Raw genomic sequence first — 22,689 nt, 5'->3', positions numbered from 1 at the left:
TCATCTCCAGACCGAGGAGCAGGAGTCCTGCTCCACTGACAGACTGAGGAGATCGTTCCTCCCCCAAACTATGCGACTCTTCAATTCCACCCGGGGCAGTAAACGTTAACATTATTCAAAGTTAATGTCTTTTTTTACCTACATTTTTATTACTCTTTAATTTAATATTGTTTTTTTTTGTATCAGTATGCTGCTGCTGGAGTATGTGAATTTCCCCTTGGGATTAATAAAGTATCTATCTATCTATCTATCTATCTATCTATCTATCTATCTATCTATCTATCTATCTATCTATCTATCTATCTATCTATCTATCTATCTATCTATCTATCTATCTATCTATCTATCTATCTATCTATCTATCTATCTATCTATCTATCTATCTATCTATCTATCTAAATTTATAAACTGTATATAGTACTTTTAAAGCTAGCCATCTCTAATGGTAGGGTTCACAGCCACACTGTATACTGTAGTGTTTCGGTGAACACCAAGAGCTTTTGAAGTACAGCAATTAAAAAGGCAGAGGGAAATTGATTTGATTTGATTGGAACATTAATGTGAATAAAGTTTTGTGAAAATCCAAGTTGTGGAAGAAATTCTGAAGGTTCCTAGATTCACTTGTGAAATTTCATGCCATGAACATTTGCTGCTCTGACTGGGAAAGCTGTACCATCCTTGAAAGCTTTAACAAGGCTATAGTGACATTTCAGTCACTGAGTGCTTTCAGCCCATGTCATTATGCAGATTACTAGACTATGTCAAAAGAATTATGGTTTTATTAACTATTTTTAAACACGTTCTTTAATAGTTCAGGTTAAATTTTTTTTTTGTGTTGTCTTTCTCTCTCCAAAATAGAGCAGCAAGTACAGTGGATCACAGACAGTTCAGTTCAATTTATTGTCATCATAACTTTTAGTACAATGAAAAACATTTGTTGCTGGGAAGACTGGTGTGGAAATATATGGTGACAATACACAGAACCACACAAATTACTAAGAGTAATAGCAATATTATAAATAAATAGCCATTCCAAATTTAAATAAATGCAAAATAAATGTTGGATTCTAACATAACAATAAGACAGTAGAGCTGGACAATAGTAAAAATTCTGATATACACCTCCAACAATTACATGATGATGATAAAAAAGCAAATGAAAACAACACCTTTATTCATCATTACTGAAAGCAATACTTTATACAGAAAATACATACATGGCAGGAAAATGCATATTTTATGGTTTGGATAAAACCAACAGGTGTGTATTATCTTTAAGTAGGTTTCATGTAATCAAAATAAAAAGAAAACATACTTTTAAATCTGTAGAAAAAGCATTAAGCTTTAATATTTATAAGTGAAGACTACACAAAAAACAAAAAGCAAAAAATATGCATCAGCATTTGGTGCAGTACATTTAGCCTTGTGTAGCATAATAAATAATAATAATATTTCTTTACATTTATATAGCACTTTTGGGGAAGGGGAGACAGAGGAATTATCAATAACAAAGGAAAAATGATCACTTTTGGATATTGTTGATTTTGTACCAATGAGGAGAACCTCAGTTTTGTCAGTATTTAAGAAAATTTGAAGAAAACCAGGATTTGATTTCTGCTATGCAATCAATAAGTGAGGGTGGAAAGGAAAAAGTAGGTTTGCTAGTGAAGTAGAGCTGGGTGTCATCAGCATAACAGTGGAAGCTAATGTTATATTTATGAAAGATGTTTCCAAGGGGAAGGAGGTAAATAATGAAAAGGAGGGTTCCCAGGACAGAGCCCTGTGGCACACCTGAAGTAACAGCGGTGGGTTGGAATGTGAAAGTTTTAAGATGAACAAACTGAGTGCAGCCTGAGAGGTAGGATCTGAACCAATCTAGTGGTGTGTGGGTAATGCCAATCCAAGATAATCTATTAAGAAGAGTAGTGTGACAAATAGTTTCAAAGGCTGCACTCAGATCAAGAAGGATGAGAATAGTGATTAAACCAGAATCAGCTGCCATAAGGAGGCCGTTAGTAATTTTTATGTGCAGTTTTTATACTATGGAGGGGGCAAAAACCAGACTGGAATTGTTCATATAAATTATTTTGAGATAAATGAGAATGAAGTTGAATAGCCACTGTTTTTTCAAGAATTTTGGAAATGAAGGGTAGATTAGAAATAGGACATAAATTACTGAAATTAGTCAGATTGGCACCAGGTTTTTTCAGTATTGAGGTTATTGTAGCAGTTTTAAAAGATGAAGGAACAGTACCAGTAGTGAGAGAAGAGTGGATTATAGCAGAAATAAGGGACCAGAGAGGGGAGGCAGGCTTTGACCAGAACTGTAGGCAGGAGGTCCAGTTGACAGATGGATGGCTTAGACTTACAGACAAGATCTGAGATTTCTGAGAAAGCAGGAAGCTGAAAAGTGGAAAATGGGTGAGTTGGTGGGTGAAATTTAAATGAAGTACTGGAGGAATCCGTATTGAGAGACTGGTGTATCTTCTGGATTTTGTCATACATGACTTGTGCTCTTTGTGGCACTGCTGGATTGGCCTCTCTTTTGGTATGCAGCATCTGGATTGCAATCCAATAAGACATACAGTGCATCCGGAAAGTATTCACAGCGCATCACTTTTTCCACATTTTGTTATGTTACAGCCTTATTCCAAAATGGATTAAATTCATTTTTTCCCTTAGAATTCTACACACAACACCCCATAATAATAACGTGAAAAAAGTTTACTTGAGGTTTTTGCAAATTTATAAAAAATAAAAAAACTGAGAAATCACATATACATAAGTATTCACAGCCTTTGCTCAATACTTTGTCGATGCACCTTTGGCAGCAATTACAGCCTTAAGTCTTTTTGAATATGATGCTACAAGCTTGGCACACCTATCCTTGGCCAATTTTGCCCATTCCTCTTTGCAGCACGTCTCAAGCTCCATCAGGTTGGATGGGAAGCGTCGGTGCACAGCCATTTTAAGATCTCTCCAGAGATGTTCAATCGGATTCAAGTCTGGGCTCTGGCTGGGCCACTCAAGGATATTCACAGAGTTGTCCTGAAGCCACTCCTTTGATATCTTGGCTGTGTGCTTAGGGTCGTTGTCCTGCTGAAAGATGAACCGTCGCCCCAGTCTGAGGTCAAGAGCGCTCTGGAGCAGGTTTTCATCCAGGATGTTGTCTCTGTACATTGCTGCAGTCATCTTTCCCTTTATCCTGACTAGTCTCCCAGTCCCTGCCGCTGAAAAAAATCCCCACAGCATGATGGTGCCACCACCATGCTTCACTGTAGGGATGGTATTGGCCTGGTGATGAGCGGTGCCTGGTTTCCTCCAAACGTGACACCTGGCATTCACACCAAAGAGTTCAATCTTTGTCTCATCAGACCAGAGAATTTTCTTTCTCATGGTCTGAGAGTCCTTCAGGTGCCTTTTGGCAAACTCCAGGCGGGCTGCCATGTGCCTTTTACTAAGGAGTGGCTTCTGGCCACTCTACCATACAGGCCTGATTGGTGGATTGCTGCAGAGATGCTTGTCCTTCTGGAAGGTTCTCCTCTCTCCACAGAGGACCTGTAGAGCTCTGACAGAGTGACCATTGGGTTCTTGGTCACCTCCCTGACTAAAGCCCTTCTCCCCCGATCGCTCAGTTTAGATGGCCGGCCAGCTCTAGGAAGAGTCCTGGTGGTTTCGAACTTCTTCCACTTACGGATGATGGAGGCCACTGTGCTCATTGGGACCTTCAAAGCAGCAGAAATTTTTCTGTAACCTTCCCCAGATTTGTGCTTCGAGACAATCCTGTCTTGGAAGTCTACAGACAATTCCTTTGACTTCATGCTTGGTTTGTGCTCTGACATGAACTGTCAACTGTGGGACCTTATATAGACAGGTGTGTGCCTTTCCAAATCATGTCCAATCAACTGAATTTACCACAGATGGACTTCAATTAAGATGCAGAAACATCTCAAGGATTATCAGGGGAAACAGGATGCACCTGAGCTCAATTTTGAGTTTCATGGCAAAGGCTGTGAATACTTATGTACATGTGCTTTCTCAATTTTTTTATTTTTAATAAATTTGCAAAAATCTCAAGTAAACTTTTTTCACGTTGTCATTATGGGGTGTTGTGTGTAGAATTCTGAGGAAAAAAATGAATTTGATTAATTTTGGAATAAGGCTGTAACATAACAAAATGTGGAAAAAGTGATGCACTGTGAATACTTTCTGGATGCACTATATTAATCACAGTCAAATGACACCTGTGCTAGTCTTAGTACTATTTATTGCCTTGGTCGGTGAGAAAATGACCATTATTCAAATTTTGTCAACCTTCATGGAAATAATCTTGAACCAGTTATCAACCAAAATATTGGACCTACATGCACCCAAGAAACCAATAATAAAATGTCCATCCCTTCTTTTTTTAATCCTGTGATACTACTAGTTTCATTCTGCAATGACAGCCCTAGGTTTACCTTCTGCTCCATACATTGGAAAAACCCCTGTACTCCGAGATGTAATGTATTCCTAGACACAGCAGATGAAACAAGCCCATATCAGAGTTGGGTTTGACTGCCACATTGAGTCAAGCCTTACCAAAAGGACACAGAGAGAGATGCACAAGCTTTCATCTCAATGAAGTAGTGACTTATCACCAACTCTACGCATACTTATTTCATGCTAGAATAGAGCACCACTGTATGAAACCTTCAAGACTATAATTGCAATATAGTCATGCACAGCTTGGTACATCGAAAAAAGAGAGATAAAAAAGCATCTGAAACAAAGAAACACAGAGCACATTCATCATTTTCATTCCACATGTACCAGTAAAAATCTCTCCATGTGCCCTGAAGAGTGCAGACTTAAATACAAAGCACTGTTGTCATTCCTGGAGACAATCAAAGCTGGAAAAACTTTATTGCTGCCTAATACTTTTTATTCCAAGATTTATATTTCTTGTAACCTTGTAGCTAAAGTGGAGCCATATCTATATTACTAAACGACAGTTTAATTTATGCACGGCGGACGCACCGAAGCGCATGCGCACTGCGCCGTGCTGCCCCAGAGTCAAAGGCAGCAGCTTCCCAGAGTCAGTAGGTGGCGCCCAAACAACACAACCTGTAAACTAAACTTGCTCTAATCCACTGTGCCAGCAGTCTGTGTGGCATAGACCGCATAGATAAAAACAATAAACGGAGGCTCCTACAACGTGCCCCAGAGTCAAACGCAGCGGAGCTCAACGATTTTAAATACAAAATCGAGACCGTAGTTCCCACAGTCAGTGCGTGGCGCCCAAACACCATGACCTGTAAACTATACCTGCTCTAATCCACTGTGCCAGCAGTCAGTGTGTGTAAGTTGTAGTATGCTTCCTAACAGTAAACGACTTCTACCTAACGACACAGCCACAGAACAACAAAGACGAGACCGCATGGATAAAAACAATACACGGAGGCTAGGAGTCACGGCTCCAAATAGAAGGAGCTCAACGATTAGTAATACAAACACGAGTCCGTATGGCTACGACCTGTAAACGAGCCCGTATGGATAAAAACAATGAACGAAGGCGCCCACACAAAGAAACTGCTTTAGTACAAATATGTTTATTTAATTGAATGAAAACTTTACCATGGCTACGACCTGTGAACTAAACCTGAGGTAAAGCGTGCATGCCAGGTTGTACAGCCGCCCGAACGCGACCGCCCACACCACCGCACCGGATCCGCCGCCATGGTCACTTCAGCACGCGAATCCACCGCCGTCAGCAAACGACTTCTCGCTGACGACACAGCCATAGAAAAACAAAAAAGAGACTGCATGGATAAAAACAATAAACGAAGGCGCCTACAACGCGCTTCTGAAACACCAGAACCAGATGAGTCACAACTCCAAAAAGAAGCCGCTTTAGTACAAATATGTTTATTTAATTAAATGAACTTTCCCAGGACGCACCCACCCTCCATGATATTTCATCCCTCCAAGTATCGGAGGGAACAGAAAGTGATTGCCATTCTTGGATTTACGATTCTTTCGAGAATCGCGGGCTTGCTGGTATATTAAACATTAAAAACTCAAAGTTTCCATTACAGTAGTTTATCCTCCAAACTTTGATTGAAAACTAAACTTGCAAGAAAACCTTTCGTTCATCATGCAGCAATCATGCGGTATCCTGAAACAATGTCACACACATCTCTGTGAGTGGAAAAGCCAGTGAAGACAGGCTTTGAAGAAAATCAACACTGCTGTATCAAAGCACTTGAGTATTGAGGAAGCTATAAACAAGAGTTATGAGAAACAACGTTAATTTTACTAGATATCTATAATGGAAAATAAATGTGGAGAATGAGATGACCAAGAGGAAAGGGATTCAGAATATGGTGACAGTTGGAGACAGCGTTGTACTGCACTTCTGTAGTAACATCAATGCAATAATACAGTGGTGTGAAAAACTATTTGCCCCCTTCCTGATTTCTTATTCTTTTGCATGTTTGTCACACAAAATGTTTCTGATCATCAAACACATTTAACCATTAGTCAAATATAACACAAGTAAACACAAAATGCAGTTTGTAAATGGTGGTTTTTATTATTTAGGGAGAAAAAAAAATCCAAACCTACATGGCCCTGTGTGAAAAAGTAATTGCCCCCTGAACCTAATAACTGGTTGGGCCACCCTTAGCAGCAATAACTGCAATCAAGCGTTTGCGATAACTTGCAATGAGTCTATTACAGCGCTCTGGAGGAATTTTGGCCCACTCATCTTTGCAAAATTGTTGTAATTCAGCTTTATTTGAGGGTTTTCTAGCATGAACCGCCTTTTTAAGGTCATGCCAAAGCATCTCAATTGGATTCAGGTCAGGACTTTGACTAGGCCACTCCAAAGTCTTCAGTTTGTTTTTCTTCAGCCATTCAGAGGTGGATTTGCTGGTGTGTTTTGGGTCATTGTCCTGTTGCAGCACCCAAGATCGCTTCAGCTTGAATTGACGAACAGATGGCCGGACATTCTCCTTCAGGATTTTTTGGTAGACAGTAGAATTCATGGTTCCATCTATCACAGCAAGCCTTCCAGGTCCTGAAGCAGCAAAACAACCCCAGACCATCACACTACCACCACCATATTTTACTGTTGGTATGATGTTCTTTTTCTGAAATGCTGTGTTCCTTTTACGCCAGATGTAACGGGACATTTGCCTTCCAAAAAGTTCAACTTTTGTCTCATCAGTCCACAAGGTATTTTCCCAAAAGTTTTGGCAATCATTGAGATGTTTCTTAGCAAAATTGAGACGAGCCCTAATGTTCTTTTTGCTTAACAGTGGTTTGCGTCTTGGACATCTGCCATGCAGGCCGTTTTTGCCCAGTCTCTTTCTTATGGTGGAGTCGTGAACACTGACCTTAATTGAGGCAAGTGAGGCCTGCAGTTCTTTAGACGTTGTCCTGGGGTCTTTTGTGACCTCTTGGATGAGTCGTCTCTGCGCTCTTGGGGTAATTTTGGTCGGCCGGCCATTCCTGGGAAGGTTCACCACTGTTCCATGTTTTTGCCATTTGTGGATAATGGCTCTCACTGTGGTTCGCTGGAGTCCCAAAGCTTTAGAAATGGCTTTATAGCCTTTACCAGACTGATAGATCTCAATTACTTCTGTTCTCATTTGTTCCTGAATTTCTTTGGATCTTGGCATGATGTCTAGCTTTTGAGGTGCTTTTGGTCTACTTCTCTGTGTCAGGCAGCTCCTATTTAAGTGATTTCTTGATTGAAACAGGTGTGGCAGTAATCAGGCCTGGGGGTGGCTACGGAAATTGAACTCAGGTGTGATACACCACAGTTAGGTTATTTTTTTAACAAGGGGGCAATTACTTTTTCACACAGGGCCATGTAGGTTTGGATTTTTTTTCTCCCTAAATAATAAAAACCATCATTTAAAAACTGCATTTTGTGTTTACTTGTGTTATATTTGACTAATGGTTAAATGTGTTTGATGATCAGAAACATTTTGTGTGACAAACATGCAAAAGAATAAGAAATCAGGAAGGGGGCAAATAGTTTTTCACACCACTGTATCTGAATAAATTTTTTGAGATATTAGATGCCTGAAGACATTACTTTTTGTTTGCCATGGCAGTTTATTAGAAGGAGAGTGATTTAGAGTAGTTGATTTTATAGAACTACACTTGAATTAGACAAAGATATTTTAATCTCAAAAGACAAGTCAGTCAAACAAATGAAAATAATATAAGTACAATTGCTTTAAAAGCAATTTATGAGATTCAGCATGCAACCCCCACCTGTAAATGAGAGCTTTACGACTAAATAACTCTTTCTAAAATGGTTCTTGGTAAATGATAAAATTACAAATAAAATCATAATGTTGAAAACAGGAAGGAATGTTTACTTTAGGATTACATTAATGACAAAAATGTTTTTTGGGGGACATTAGGTGTAGGATGATCAAGTTCATATTAAGAAGGGTAATGGCAATAGCCTCAAGAAAGAGATTTAAAAATTACAGGAGCACCTTTTTTTAAGTATGAAAAATTTGAGAGACATCTTAATTATTACTTCCGAATAGGAGGAATAAAGTGTCTTAATAATATGAGTAAACTCTGCAACAAATGTGAACTTACTTGCCTGCTAAGAAACATGCATTTTATGTTGCATTCTGCATACCTAGCCAAAAAAGAGTACCTGTTCAATATCTGGGAGTGGTGGTGCCTAGGAAAAAAAAACTTTAATGTGGAGGTTCTTCCAATAGTAAGAATCTCCCAGATTTAAATAAAAGTGAATTTGCGTAATGTATGAGTAGAGGGCAGGTTACAGTAATGGAGAGCAGGGAGTTTAGTGGATTCATAGCCCAGTTTCAGTGCAGATATTTAATTCAAAGCCATTTTTACTAGGCAATAATTAAGTTTTCTTGCAGTTTACTTGACAAGAATGAAGATAATTATGGGGTGAAAGAATACACAAAGCACAATTTGATATTTCTATTGTTTAAATTATTTAATTTTAAGCAAATGGAGGTTGAGGGGTAATATGATTAAAGTGTTTAAAATAACAAAGAGAATTAGTACAGCAGTTCCAAGCTGTTATTTTTAAAATGAGGACACACATGAAAACTTGATGATGGTAATTTCCACCTGAAATATATTGAAAAGTTTTTTTTTTGTCGCACAGAGAATAATATATCCATGAAATAAGCTACCAAAATATTGTGATAGATAATAGGAATTTAGGGACCTTCAAAACTGGGCTTAATGTCATTTTGGAGTATTTGGGTGAATAAGATCGACAAATCCTCTTGGATGTAAATGTTCTGTTCTTGGCCAAATTGTTCTGTTGTTCTAAAGTGTTTTGGGGTACATGATGCATCTCGCTAAAATTATTATGCTATTACTTGCTTGAAGTTGCTGAGAAAGAAGCACCCACAAAATAGTTCATGTTTCTGAATTAGAACAATTTTGTGTCTAATAGCCTGAGTTCGTATTAAAATACAATGTATGTTTGTGTTTTTGTTTGTTTTGGATTTTTTTTGGTTTTTTTTTGCCAGAGGTAATCTTATATTGAGGCAGAGATGTAACACTCCAGAAGAGGCCTTTTATCTGCTTAATTGATAATAACATATCAACGGACTTGCCCACACCTGCCCATCAAATAGCCTTTGAGTCAATTGTCCAATTACTTTTGAGCCCCTGAAATGAAGGGATTGTGTTACAAAAATGCTTTAGTTGCTTCACATTTTTATGCAATCGTTTTGTTCACCCCACTGAATTAAAGCTGAAAGTCTGCACTTCAACTGCATCAGAGTTGTTTCATTTAAAATTCACTGTGGTAATGTACAGAACCAAAATTATAAAAAGTTGTCTCTGTCCAAATATTTATGGACCTAACTGTATACCGTATGTACTGTATATACAGTATATATATATATAGACGGAGTTGTGGCATATTTGTCCTCCGGGCCATGAGGGGGCAACCGCCCTGGAGTAGAAGAGGCCCACGGAAGGGGAGCAGGGAGGCTCAAGACCATTGGGGCCTCTGGTCACCGCCAGGGGGCGCCCCGAGCCTCAAGGAGCCTGGGACTTATTTACTTCCGCCACACCCATGGAGGACGATCCTTCCAGGGTCACCCAGAGTGCTTCCGGGTGCTCTCCAGATGCTTCCGCCACACCAGGACATGACGTCAAGTAGAACACCTGGAGCTCATCTGGGTGAGCATAAAGGGGGCCGCCTCCCTCCTGTCAGGGAGCTGGAGTCGGGAGCAGGACGAAGCTCCTGGAGAGAGGAGATAGGAGGCCCAGGGACAAGGAGAGAGAAGGCCCAGGAAAAGGGAGACTGGGGCTAGAAGCATTGTGGGACTTGTGCGGGACTGACTTGTGTGTTGTGTGGAAGACAAATAAAAGGTATTCTGGATTAAGATATGGTCTCCGACTGGTGGTGTCCGGGCAATTATCACAATATATATATATATATATATATATATATATATATATATATATATATATATATATATATATATACAGTAATCCCTCCTCCATCGCGGGGGTTGCGTTCCAGAGCCACCCGCGAAATAAGAAAATCAGCGAAGTAGAAACCATATGTTTATATGGTTATTTTTATATATTTTAAGCCCTTATAAACTCTCCCACACTATTATAAACATTTCACGCACAGTTATACAGCATAAACCCTTTGTATTCTCTTAGATATTAGGTAAGATTCGTTGAAATTATGTATGTAAACACAGTTTACATACAGTAAAACCTAAATATTATTTTAAAGATATCGAGCGTCTCCGATATCAATACGTTACAGCCATTACAACAGACAGGCCACCAGCAATAAATACGTACAATACAAGAAAAATTGTGTACAGTAAAATGTGTGTACAGCGACACTAAACTATGTACATGTAATAAGTACTGTACGTAAATAATTAATTATGGTTACTCACCAACAATGACACGACGACTTGTCCGATAACGATGAGTTTAATTTTACTGCACAACAAAGGATAGCGTTACAGCTCTTCTAAAGGAGCCTCTTCAGGCGACTGTTTAGCACCGCTGTTGTTCTTCTTCCATCACTCTTCAATCCAAATCCCTAAAGCAGATTCCATCCATACTACTGCCTTATCACGTCCACTTGCAACTCGTTTTGCGCCCTGATTAAAGGACACTGCGGCCGTAGGTCTTATATGCTTTTCCTCCTTTTTAAATAAAAAGAATTGTGGACTCATTGATGCTGTAATTGTGTCCTGCAGCGGTGTAGCTGTTCCCTTCCTTCAACATATCCAAAACTTTTACCTTTTCTGCAATCCTGAAGCATTAGCAGTAACGTGCATTAATTCTGAATGAGTGAGATTAGACTTTCTGGTTAATGCAGCACTCCGTTGCTGAGCCAATCAGCAGCACACAGGAACTTAACCGCGTGCTCTGATTGGGTAGCTTCTCAGCCATCCGCCAATAGCGTCCCTTGTTTGAATTCAAATGCGTCCCTTGTTTGAATTCAAATGGGCAAATCAACTGAGGAAGCACACGTACTGTAGACCGCATACATCCGCGAAGCAGTGAAAAATCCGCGATATATATTCACATATGCTTACATTTAAAATCCGCGATGGAGTGAAGCCGCGAAAGACGAAGCGCGATATAGCGAGGGATCACTGTATATATGTATATGTATGTGTATATATATATATATATATATATATATATATATCCATCCATCCATCCATTTTCCAACCCACTGAATCCGAACACAGGGTCACGGGGGTCTGCTGGAGCCAATCCCAGCCAACACAGGGCACAAGGCAGGAAATAATCCCCGGGCAGGGTGCCAACCCACCGCAGGACACACACAAACACACCCACCCACCAAGCACACACTAGGGCCAATTTAGAATCGCCAATCCACCTAACCTGCATGTCTTTGGACTGTGGGAGGAAACCGGAGCGCCCGGAGGAAACCCACGCAGACACGGGGAGAACATGCAAACTCCACGCAGGGAGGACCCGGGAATCGAACCCAGGTCCCCAGATCTCCCAACTGCGAGGCAGCAGCGCTACCCACTGCGCCACCGTATATATACAGTACTGTGCAAAAGTTTTAGGCAGGTGTGAAAAAATGCTATAAACAAAAAATGCTTTCAAAAATGGAAGTGTTAATCATTTATTTTCATCAATCAACAAAATGCAGTGAATGAACAAAAGAGAAATCTAAATCAAATCAATATTTGGTGTGACCACCCTTTGCCTTCAAAACAGCATCAATTCTTCTAGGTACACTTGCACACAGTTTTTGAAGGAACTCGGATGGTCGGTTGTTCCAAACATCTTGGAGAATTAACCACAGATCTTCTGTGGATGTAGACTTCCTCACATCCTTCTGTCTCTTCATGTAATCCCAGACACACTCGATGATGTTGAGATCAGGGCTCTGTGGGGGCCATACCATCACTTCCAGGACTTCTTGTTCTTCTTTACGCTGAAGATAGTTCTTAATGACTTTAGCTGTATGTTTGGGGTCGTTGTCCTGCTGCAGAATAAATTTGGGGCCAATCATATGCCTCCCTGATGGTATTGCATGATGGATAAGTATCTGCCTGTATTTCTCAGCATTGAGAACACCATTAATCCTGACCAAATCTCCAACTCCATTTACAGAAATGCAGCCCCAAATGTTCAAGGAACCTCCACCATGCTTCACTGTTGCCTGCGGACACTCATTATTGTACCGCTCTCCAGCCCTTCGACAAACAAACTGCCTTCTGCTATAGCCAAATATTTCAAATTTTGACTCATCAGTCCAGATCACCTGCTGCCATTTTTCTGCACCCCAGTTCCTATGTTTTCGTGCATACTTGAGTCGCTTGGCCTTGTTTCCACGTCGGAGGTATGGCTTTTTGGCTGCAACTCTTCCATGAAGACCACTTCTGGCCAGACTTCTCCGGACAGTAGATGGGTGTACCTGGGTCCCACTGGTTTCTGCCAGTTCTGAGCTGATGGCACTGCTGGACATCTTCCAATTTCGAAGGGTAATAAGCTTGATGCGTCTTTCATCTGCTGCACTAAGTTTCCTTGAGCTACCACTGCGTCTACAATCCTCAACGTTGCCCGTTTCTTTGTGCTTCTTCAAAAGAGCTTGAACAGCACATCTTGAAACCCCAGTCTGCTTTGAAATCTTTGTCTGGGAGAGACCTTGCTGATGTAGTATAACTACCTTGTGTCTTGTTGCTGTGCTCAATCTTGCCATGACATGAAACTGTCTTCCACAACCTCACCTTGGTAGCAGAGTTTGGCTGTTCCTCACCCAGTTTTAAGCCTCCTACACAGCTGTTTCTGTTTCAGTTAATGACTGTGTTTCAACCTACGTGTGACATTGATGATCATTAGCACCTGTTTGGTATAATTGGTTGATCATACACCTGACTATAATCCTACAAAATCTCTGACTTTCTGCAAGTGTACCTATAAGAATTGATGCTGGTTTGAAGGCAAAAGGTAGAAACCCCAAATATTGATTTGATTTAGATTTTTCTTTTGTTCGCTCACTTTGCATTTTGTAAATTGATAACAATAAACAATCATTATTTATATTTCTGAAAGCATTCTTTGTTTACAGCATTTTTTCACTCTTGCCTAAAACTTTTGCACAGTACTAATATATATATATATATATACTGTATATAATTTTTAATGTAGGTAGATCATTTCGACCTGGTCATTTTAAAAGTAGCTTGCAAGCCGAAAAACTGTGGGCAGCCCTGATGTAGAGTCTACTACAACTCCTAAATCCTTCTTATAAGGTGTACTTTAGCTTAGAAGAGTTACTGTAGCACACATTTTTGAAAAACGTAAAGGTGGCCATAAGAGAAAGGTGTCAGAACAATAAGTGCATCACTGCTTAGCTGTGTAGGGAGATGCGTAGCTGTATACTGGTTAGAGTGCCCATGCTGACCCCTGTTCACTGCTGAAAGCACCAATAGTGGACATATGAGAATCACAGCTGGACCATAGATCATGTGGATGGTCAGATGCATGTGGATCGCTTGACTGGGGAAGAGATGGATACAGGATGCACTATAGGAAAAATTCAAGTTGATAAAGATAGTTTGATGCTCTGGTCAATATTTTGTCTGGAAAACCTGGGTCCTGTCATTCTGTAGATGTTACTTTAATATGTACTACCTACCTAAGGATTGTTGCAGACTATGTACTTCTTGGCAACGGTATACCCAGAAGCAGTGGTCTCTTTCAGCAGGATAATGTGCCCCGCCACACTGCAAAAATTGTTTAAGAATGATTTGAAGAACATGACAGTGACATCAGGGTGTTGGCTTGGTCTCCAAATTCCCCAGATCTCAATCTGATTGATCATTTGTGGGATGTGCTGGATAAACAAGTCCAATCCATGGAGGGTCCTGCCTTGCAACTTGCAGGACTCAAAGGATCTGCTGCTAATGTCTTTGTGTTGAGACCTTCAGAAGTCTTAAGGAGTCCATGTCTTGACGGGTCAGAGGTATTTTGGTGCACAAGGGTGGCATTATTAAGTAGGTGTTTGTAGCTATATTGTGGCTAATTGGTGTACTGCAGTAGCAGTGGCAACAAAAAGAATTAGCCAAGCCCAACTACTTACAATGGCTAACACCTTTTTGCTTATTAAATATTTTTGTAATAATTAATCATTGTATTCGAAAACAACACAAATAATAGAATGCAACTACATATGATAGTAAACTACATTAAATACTTGTTTTTCAGCAATGTTTTATAATGTCCTGTAGTTAAATACATAGCCCAGATTAGCTTGTGGTGGCTCGAAAACTTTTACAGACAAGCAGATTCCAACTCTCATGATGCAATGAAAGATTAATGACAGACTTGGAAATGCCAAATGAAGCAAAGGCGCTGAAGTGACTTAGCTTTATTCAAATTTATGAGGAATCTTATTTAAGATGTGCCCCTTGATGTATAAAAAATGTTTTTGTCTTGACATATTGAACACAAGACATCTTGTATATTAAAGAATTCTTGTTCTTATTAAATGCTGTCTAATATTGTGTTTGTCAAAATCTTGGTATTAACATTTAAAAGGAAGATTGACTTTTTTATTTTTGGTGAAAACAAAAAAATATACAGAAGATTAACAAAGTGTTTTGTGGAGTAACTCATTGTTTAAATCTGCACAGAACATTACTTACATTAGTGGTGATAATTTAGAACTAAATATTTCACTGGGTGACCATCCTTACCAGGAGATCTTATACTCTAAATATACTTGTACAGTATACCCCCAAAATACATCTTGTATATTAAAGAATTCTTGTTCTTATTAAATGCTGTCTAATATTGTGTTTGTCAAAATCTTGGTATTAACATTTAAAAGGAAGATTGACTTTTTTATTTTTGGTGAAAACAAAAAAATATACAGAAGATTAACAAAGTGTTTTGTGGAGTAACTCATTGTTTAAATCTGCACAGAACATTACTTACATTAGTGGTGATAATTTAGAACTAAATATTTCACTGGGTGACCATCCTTACCAGGAGATCTTATACTCTAAATATACTTGTACAGTATACCCCCAAAATTCGCAGGGGTTACGTTCCTAGAGCACCCGCGAATTTTGGATGTGATTTTTAAAAAAATGCCTGTTTTTATAGTTTAAACCCTAAATATGCCCCCAAAACACTTTAATTTAATTTCAAACTCGGCTTAATACATTACCTAAAAAAAGAATGTAAAGGTAAACCTGCATACTGCACAGTACTGTACTGCTATGTCTCCCGCAGTGCTAGAATGAAAAATACAGATGTTACCGCTATATGTACTGTAGTTCATACAAGCACGTTTCCATTGCCAGAAGCCTTAGAAGGTGCAGGGCGTTTTGACAGCATCTTGGGGCTTTAACCCTTAAACTGCCACATACTTGGGAGTTAATGCATCCCTGGACGCCAAATACTTTTTTGCTGCACTTTAAGTAAACGTCACAATTCACAACGAAAAAGTGAAATTTTAATAGAACACATTTTTTTACATGCAAAGAGCATCACAATTACTGCAACACTGATCATTTTACACACTGCTAATGAACTGTAAAAACTATTTTAAAAAACTACTGGAATAATATGTACAAAGTGCAACTGACTCCATGGATGAAATTAAGTAAATCACCGCCAACTACGCTTGAACTGGTAGCACGCAAACACACAGAGGTAAACGCTGATGCTGTCTCAATCCCAGAGACAGTGAGGCTGCAGTGTGGTCATGCTTGGGTCACAGAATTGCACAGAAACACAGGAGATTGTAGAGACAGAAACTTTATTAAAACACTTCAAACAAACAAACATGTCTGTTTCAGAAGTGAAATGAGCTCAGTATGCAGTTAGTTATCGATTAAAGAATAGACAAACATCATAGGGGAGCACAACCCCCAACAGGAGCAGAGGATGTCTGGGGGAGGAGAGAGAAACAAAGCAATCAGCCAAAAAGGACAGGTGCTGTGTTTAGGCTTTTAAGTCCGCTCCTGCGTGCTCGCAAATGGTACTGGGAAACGACTATAGCTGTTTGTGGCGGTTTAAGGGTTAAGAGGACCAAAACGGAAAACACAAGAACACTGGAGATGCATCACAGTCAATCAGCAGCAAGGAGAAATGAATAACGCTGTAGCGATCCGGTGCCGCTAAGATTCACACCGTCGAGAAGACAGCGATTTGTTTATTTTTTATGGTGGAGATTCCAGGGATGCACCCAGCCTTGACCCAACCCACACACACTCACAAACAGAGACAAAAACAAAGCAATCCGGTAATCAAGCAGCAAATAAAGAATGTAATGAAAAAAAAATTAAATAAATAAAAACAACAATACCACCCCTGTTCCCCTTACAGCGATTACACATTAAATACAACAAAGCACCAACAAAACACACACAGTAAATCATGAAAAATGGCAACAATTGAAATATAATGATGAAAATAGATAGTCCAGAGATCCGGATGTTGAATGGGAATGTAAAGATAGTCCTACCGCTAGTTCCTGAAATGGTGAAGACGGGTTCAGGAGCGCTTCTTTCTTTGCAGGATGGCCATGAATCCACTTCCAGTCCTCATGTACACAGGCAGACAATGCAGATGCCAATCACAAAACGATCCAGGACAAAACTTACAAGTACAGGTAACCCAACAGAAGACAGGCAGAGAGACAGGAACTTGAAACACAAATTACAAAAACTTTTTTTTTTTTTTTGCTTTTGGTCACCAGCCCCCTTTGTAAAAGCTGCACTGACATCCTTTGATCCCAATAGCCCCAGCACCCTCAGCAGAAGACCAATCAGAGCCACTGCTGGAAGTTGCAGTTTCAAATTCTTTTGGCTACTTTCACCATCCCAAGCCGCGTTTCCTTTACAGTTGCTTCCTGTTCTCTTTACATACAGTATTGCCATGAAAAAAGCCATAAAAATTGCGGAGGATATTTGCGGTTTCTGCTAATAATTATTAGATAGGTTCTAAGGAAAAATCCACGAATGACTGAGGCCGCGAACTCTGAACCGTGACTTCACGGGGGTCTACTGTATATAAGAAAGTGTTTAGTTGAAGTGTTGAAATCTGTTATATTGCAGCTTAGAAAATGTTCTCAGTTTGAGGGATTACAGTGCTACTTAATTCTTATATACAGTATTATTATTTTTTGGGTTATGTGTTGAGTTATATTTTCATGTATAAGATATTAGCTGTGTTACCTGGCTTTGCCCAGGAAATTTCATTAGACAATGGGTTTTAGTTATAGTGCCATCAGTTAACTGGATGTATCAGAAATTCTATATAAGTAAGTAATTTTATGTATACAATACAGATTTGTAGCGGACTAAAACCTAGCTAAGATTCACACTGTCGATATGACGGTGATTTATTTATTTTTTGGTCGGGATCCCAGGAATGTTACCCAGTCTTGGTCCGACTCACACACACTCCCTCACAGAGACAAAAAAGCAACTGGTAATAAAACAGAAATTAAAGAATGTATTAGACAATAATAAATCTGTGAAACTACAGTGATCCCACCCCAGTTCCCCTTACGGCGATATACAATAACACAAACTGAACAATAACAAACCACTAACAAAAACCACACACTATGAAGTCCATGGAAATGGCAACTGATGAAATGAAATGATGGAGTTAGATAGTTAAGAGATCAGCAAGCTGCATATGAAGGTAAAGGTCAATCCTACCTGTATTTCCTGATGAGATTGTGGCGTGTGAATGGGATCAGGAGTGCTCCTTTCTTCACAGGATGAGAATAAATCCTCAAAACAGTCCTCATGCAGCAAGAAGACACCAGATAGTCCATACATCCAAAACGGGAGACGATCCAGGACAAAACAGGAATGCACAGGTAGCAAAAATGGAAGGCAAACAGACAAGCAATTCCAGACATGAAACACAAAAAACTTTTTCTTCTCTGTAGAGATGCCCTCCTTTTATATGTCACGAAAGCTTCCTTCTGCCCAGCAGCCCCTGCACCCTCAGCAGCCGGCCAATCAGAGCCACTGCAGGGACTGCTGGGAGTTGAAGTTTCATTCCGCAGTAGCACTGCCACAGTTTTTTTTTTGTTTGTTTTATTTATTTATTTATTTTTTTTACAAAAGGTTAATATTATTGGTAAGCAGTGTGGTGTAGTGGGTAGAGCTTTGGAACTAGGACTTTAAACTCTGAGGTTGTGGATTCAAATCCTACTACTGACATGTCACCAGCATGTCACTTCATTTGCCTGTGCACTAATTGGAAACATAAAAGAAATGCAACCAATTGTATCATCTGAAATGTTAGGAGTTGTTTTAGATAAATGTACCAGCCAATTAAGTAGTAAAAATAATATTAACTTACTAGAGCTACTTACTCTTGAATGTGCAATATACAATTAGACATGAGTAAAATTTTCCTGCATTAGATAAATTTCTGCTTTTTTTAGTGACATGGCTTTTGTTAAAAGTCGCTGCAAAACACAGTTTTATAGGAAAGTGTATTCTTTTTAAATTAAATGGGTCATTTACTATTGTGTGCGCTTATTTCAGGTTCTTCCAGTTAATATTTCCTAAGATGCTTTTGTCATTGGCCATTTAGTTCTATGTGTATTTCTATGTGTTGATTAGCTTTTTGAAATCAAATAACTGAAAATGATCACGACAATGGCAATACCTAATGTACTGTTGTCACTGCACAATGAATTTCTGGAATTTTGATAACGACATCACAAAATTGTCTTGTGAACCTGCTCACACTATAAGACAGCCGACTGAAATTTCCGACATGACCAAAATTCTGATTATATGGCAGCTTGGTGTGGAATCGGGCATCTCAAGCCTTTAAATAAAGCACACTAAATGATGACCTATGGAGCTGAAATTCAGGCCAACTCAGAAAATGAATTGGTGACTGCAAATTAGACTTAAAATCTTGCCAGAATCACCCACTGTATGCCTAGCATTACAGGCAGAATATACCTGTATTAAACTAGTTAAACTTGGGCAACCTTAAGCTGCAAGAGTCAAGAGAAGACTTCTATTTATGTTAGAATTTTGCTTTGTTAGGATCCTGAATTTAATAGGACCCTTTCTTTGTGGAGGATCTTGAGTAGCACTTTTATTGCTAAGAAATTAATAAGGGACTCGAAGCTAGTGAGTGGGATTCTGCATCAGTCATCATTGTGGAAGTTAACGAAAAGAGATGCTTCACTTCTTGAGGAAAACCAGGCACAAGTGGTGCTCCTCATAATTGATGAATGCTGCAGTAAAATGGATCATCCTGCAACATACCCTATGAACATATTTTTCTTGACTTGGACAAAGGATCTGGAGGTCCACTCTCCTTTAGAATTAATTTAGCAGCCAGAAGCTGTTTAACATTGCCTTGAAATGTTTACCATCTAGCATGTGCTTCCTATAACTGCTTTCACCATCTTTTGTTGCAGAGACTTAAAGGGCGTGATTGTAACACTGAGCAGCACTGGGGATTTGCAGTGTTCCTACCTTGGAACTGATCCTGCACTCTTTCAAGCTCCCCGTGTTGAGGCAAGAGACATCAACTATGAGGAGTTGGATGTTGAAATGAAAGAACTGCAGCAGATCATCCGAGAAATGGCAAAAACACAAGGTATCTCTGAAACTCACAGTGCATCCTTTTAAAAATTAAATGCTTTCTTGAAGCAAGAAACTATCAAATAAAACCACTGATAGAAATGTGATATGTGCAATAAAATGTAACCACCATTGATTTATATCATCTTAATCATTAGAGGCATTTTTTAGTTAAACTAATTCCTGGTTTTGAAAAGTAGTTATTGTAACTGCTTGACATCAATATGCAATTAGCACTTGGTCTAGCTAAACCTTAACAATTTTATAGTTTCTCAATAAAGTGTAAACTGAATGTCAGAATTCTTTGCATTACAGTTAACTAACAAAATTCAATAATTTCAAGATGGTTAGTAGGAAGAAAACACATAGTAAAGATAAATTGAGAGTGCTTTACATACTGTATCTCAAGTTCATTTTAAGGTTTATTGTTATGTGTACACAGTACAATAAGGTTCTTACTTGCATGCCTTGCTCAGATTAGTGACATTAATATAATACAAGCAATAGATAATAAATGCAACACTTTACATTTAAGGAATACATTACCCAAAAATCATAATTGTTTTTGTATCTGTTACTTACATTGCATTTATATTGATGACTGGGAAATCTTTCAATTTCATCTTTTCAAAGAGAACAGATACTAAACAAATTCCTAATACAAGGGACTTGAATGGAGACTTGGCTTGAATAGCAGCAATCAATATCAAAATGTCCATGAAAAAAAATCAGATTATTTGTGTGGCATAATCCAAATTTCAAGTGTCCAGTTGTATGCTCACAACACCCTAAGCACACGTATCTCAGTTCATCATATTTTCTTATCCACTCTTCCTAGTGAGGGTCCCAGCGGCAGCAGGCCAGTCCATACTTATCTATTCCTAACTACAGACTCCAGCTCTTCTAGGAGAATTCCCAAACTAGCCAAGAAATACAATCCCTTCTGTATGTCCCTGGTCTCCTGCAGGGTCTCTGCGTAGTGAGATGTATCTGGAACAGTTCTGGGGTAGCCACCCTAGGGGGCTTCCTTATGACATGCTTAAACCACCTTAACTGGCTCATCTCAATCCAGATGAGCAGTGAGTCTTCTCTGAGGGTCACCCGTATCGTTGAACTTCCTACCCTTTTCCAGAGTGTCAGCTCAGCCACCCTGCGAAGAAACCTTATCTCATGACCATAGGCAAAATTAGGAATGTAGATTGACTGGTAAACTGAGAGTTTTGTTTTTAGACAAATCTCCATGGATTTAATGAAGGTAATCTAATCTAATCTACTCTAAACTCAGCTCCCACTATACCATCACAGACTACCCCAGCACCTGCAGGACAGCTACCGCCACTCTGATGCACTTGTCGATCTCGCGTTCCCTTTTTCATTTCACTTATGAGCAAGATCCTGAGATACTTGAACTCTTTCACTAAGGGCAGTCGTTCTACCCTCTCCACAACCCACTCACCTGTAGAGAGAAATCCATGACCATGACCTCAGACCTGGAGATGTTGATCCATGTCCCAGCCCCTTCACACTTGGCAGCAAATTGGTCAAGTGCCTGCTGAAGGTTACAGTCAAATGAGGCAAAAGGACAGTATCATCTGCGTAAAACAACAATGCTACCCACTGTCTGAATCACTGGACACCCTCGCATCCTCGACCACACCTTGATATCTTGTCCATGAAAACCTCAAGCAGAAGTAATGACAAGACACAGCCCTGATGAAGTCTGACACCCACAATGAACAAATTCAACCTAAAGTCAAGTATTTAGACATATCTTTCACTGCACATATATAGGGGATGAATAGGATGGAAGAGCAGCCCTGTTATTCTGTATTCCTGTTGCACCAACCATAACACATACCAAGGGACAAAGTCATATGTTTTTTCCAAGTCTACAAAACACTTGTAGATGGATTTATCATACTGTTGTGCACACTCCAGCAATTGTGCCAGGGAGAAAAGCTGGTATGATGTTACACGGCCAGGATGGAATCCACATTGTTCCTTCTGTATCTTTGTCTCAACCATCGGACAGATTCTTCCCTCGACTACCCGGTCATATTCTTTACCTGGAAAGCTGAGGAATGTGGTCATGTTTCTTAAATTTGTGGGTCATCACACCTGTCTGCTATTCAAGGGTGCTTCACCCACCTTTCATGAAACTTTGAATAGACACTTTAAACAAACTCTGTCCCAACAATGTAGAGGACTAAATAAAACCCAGCTAAGATTTACACTTTTGATATGATGGTGATTTATATATTATTTAGGTGAGGATCTAAGGAACGCACCCAGCTTTGGCCCAACTCACACACACTCCCTCACAAAAACAAAAAAGCAACTGGTATAAAACAGAAATTAAAGAATGTATTAAACAATAATAAATTAAATATATGCAAACTACAATGATCCCACCCCAGTTCCCCTTATGGAGATATACAATAAAAACGAACTCAACAATAACAAACTACTAACAAAACCACACATGATGAAGTCCATGAAAACGCCAAATGATGAAATGAAATGATGGAGGTAGATAGTCCAGAGATCAGCACACTGTATATGAATATAAAGG

General features: G+C 39.3%; 1 protein-coding gene across 3 annotated transcripts in view; it reads left to right on the top strand.

Moving 5' to 3' along the window:
* bbs9 (Bardet-Biedl syndrome 9) overlaps positions 1-22,689 on the top strand; it is a 425,985-nt gene that overhangs the window by 221,578 nt on the left and 181,718 nt on the right. For all 3 annotated transcript variants that reach the window (XM_051935893.1, XM_051935892.1, XM_051935891.1), the window contains exon 10: positions 19,952-20,133. In XM_051935893.1, coding sequence (XP_051791853.1) covers positions 19,952-20,133 — 182 coding nt within the window. The remainder of the gene's footprint in view (positions 1-19,951; positions 20,134-22,689) is intronic.

The sequence above is a fragment of the Erpetoichthys calabaricus genome, chromosome 13 (genome assembly GCF_900747795.2).
Source record: "Erpetoichthys calabaricus chromosome 13, fErpCal1.3, whole genome shotgun sequence".
NCBI classification, from domain to species: domain Eukaryota; kingdom Metazoa; phylum Chordata; class Cladistia; order Polypteriformes; family Polypteridae; genus Erpetoichthys; species Erpetoichthys calabaricus.
The sequence above is the reverse complement of the archived record's forward strand: the minus strand, read 5'-3'. Positions and strand labels throughout refer to the sequence as shown.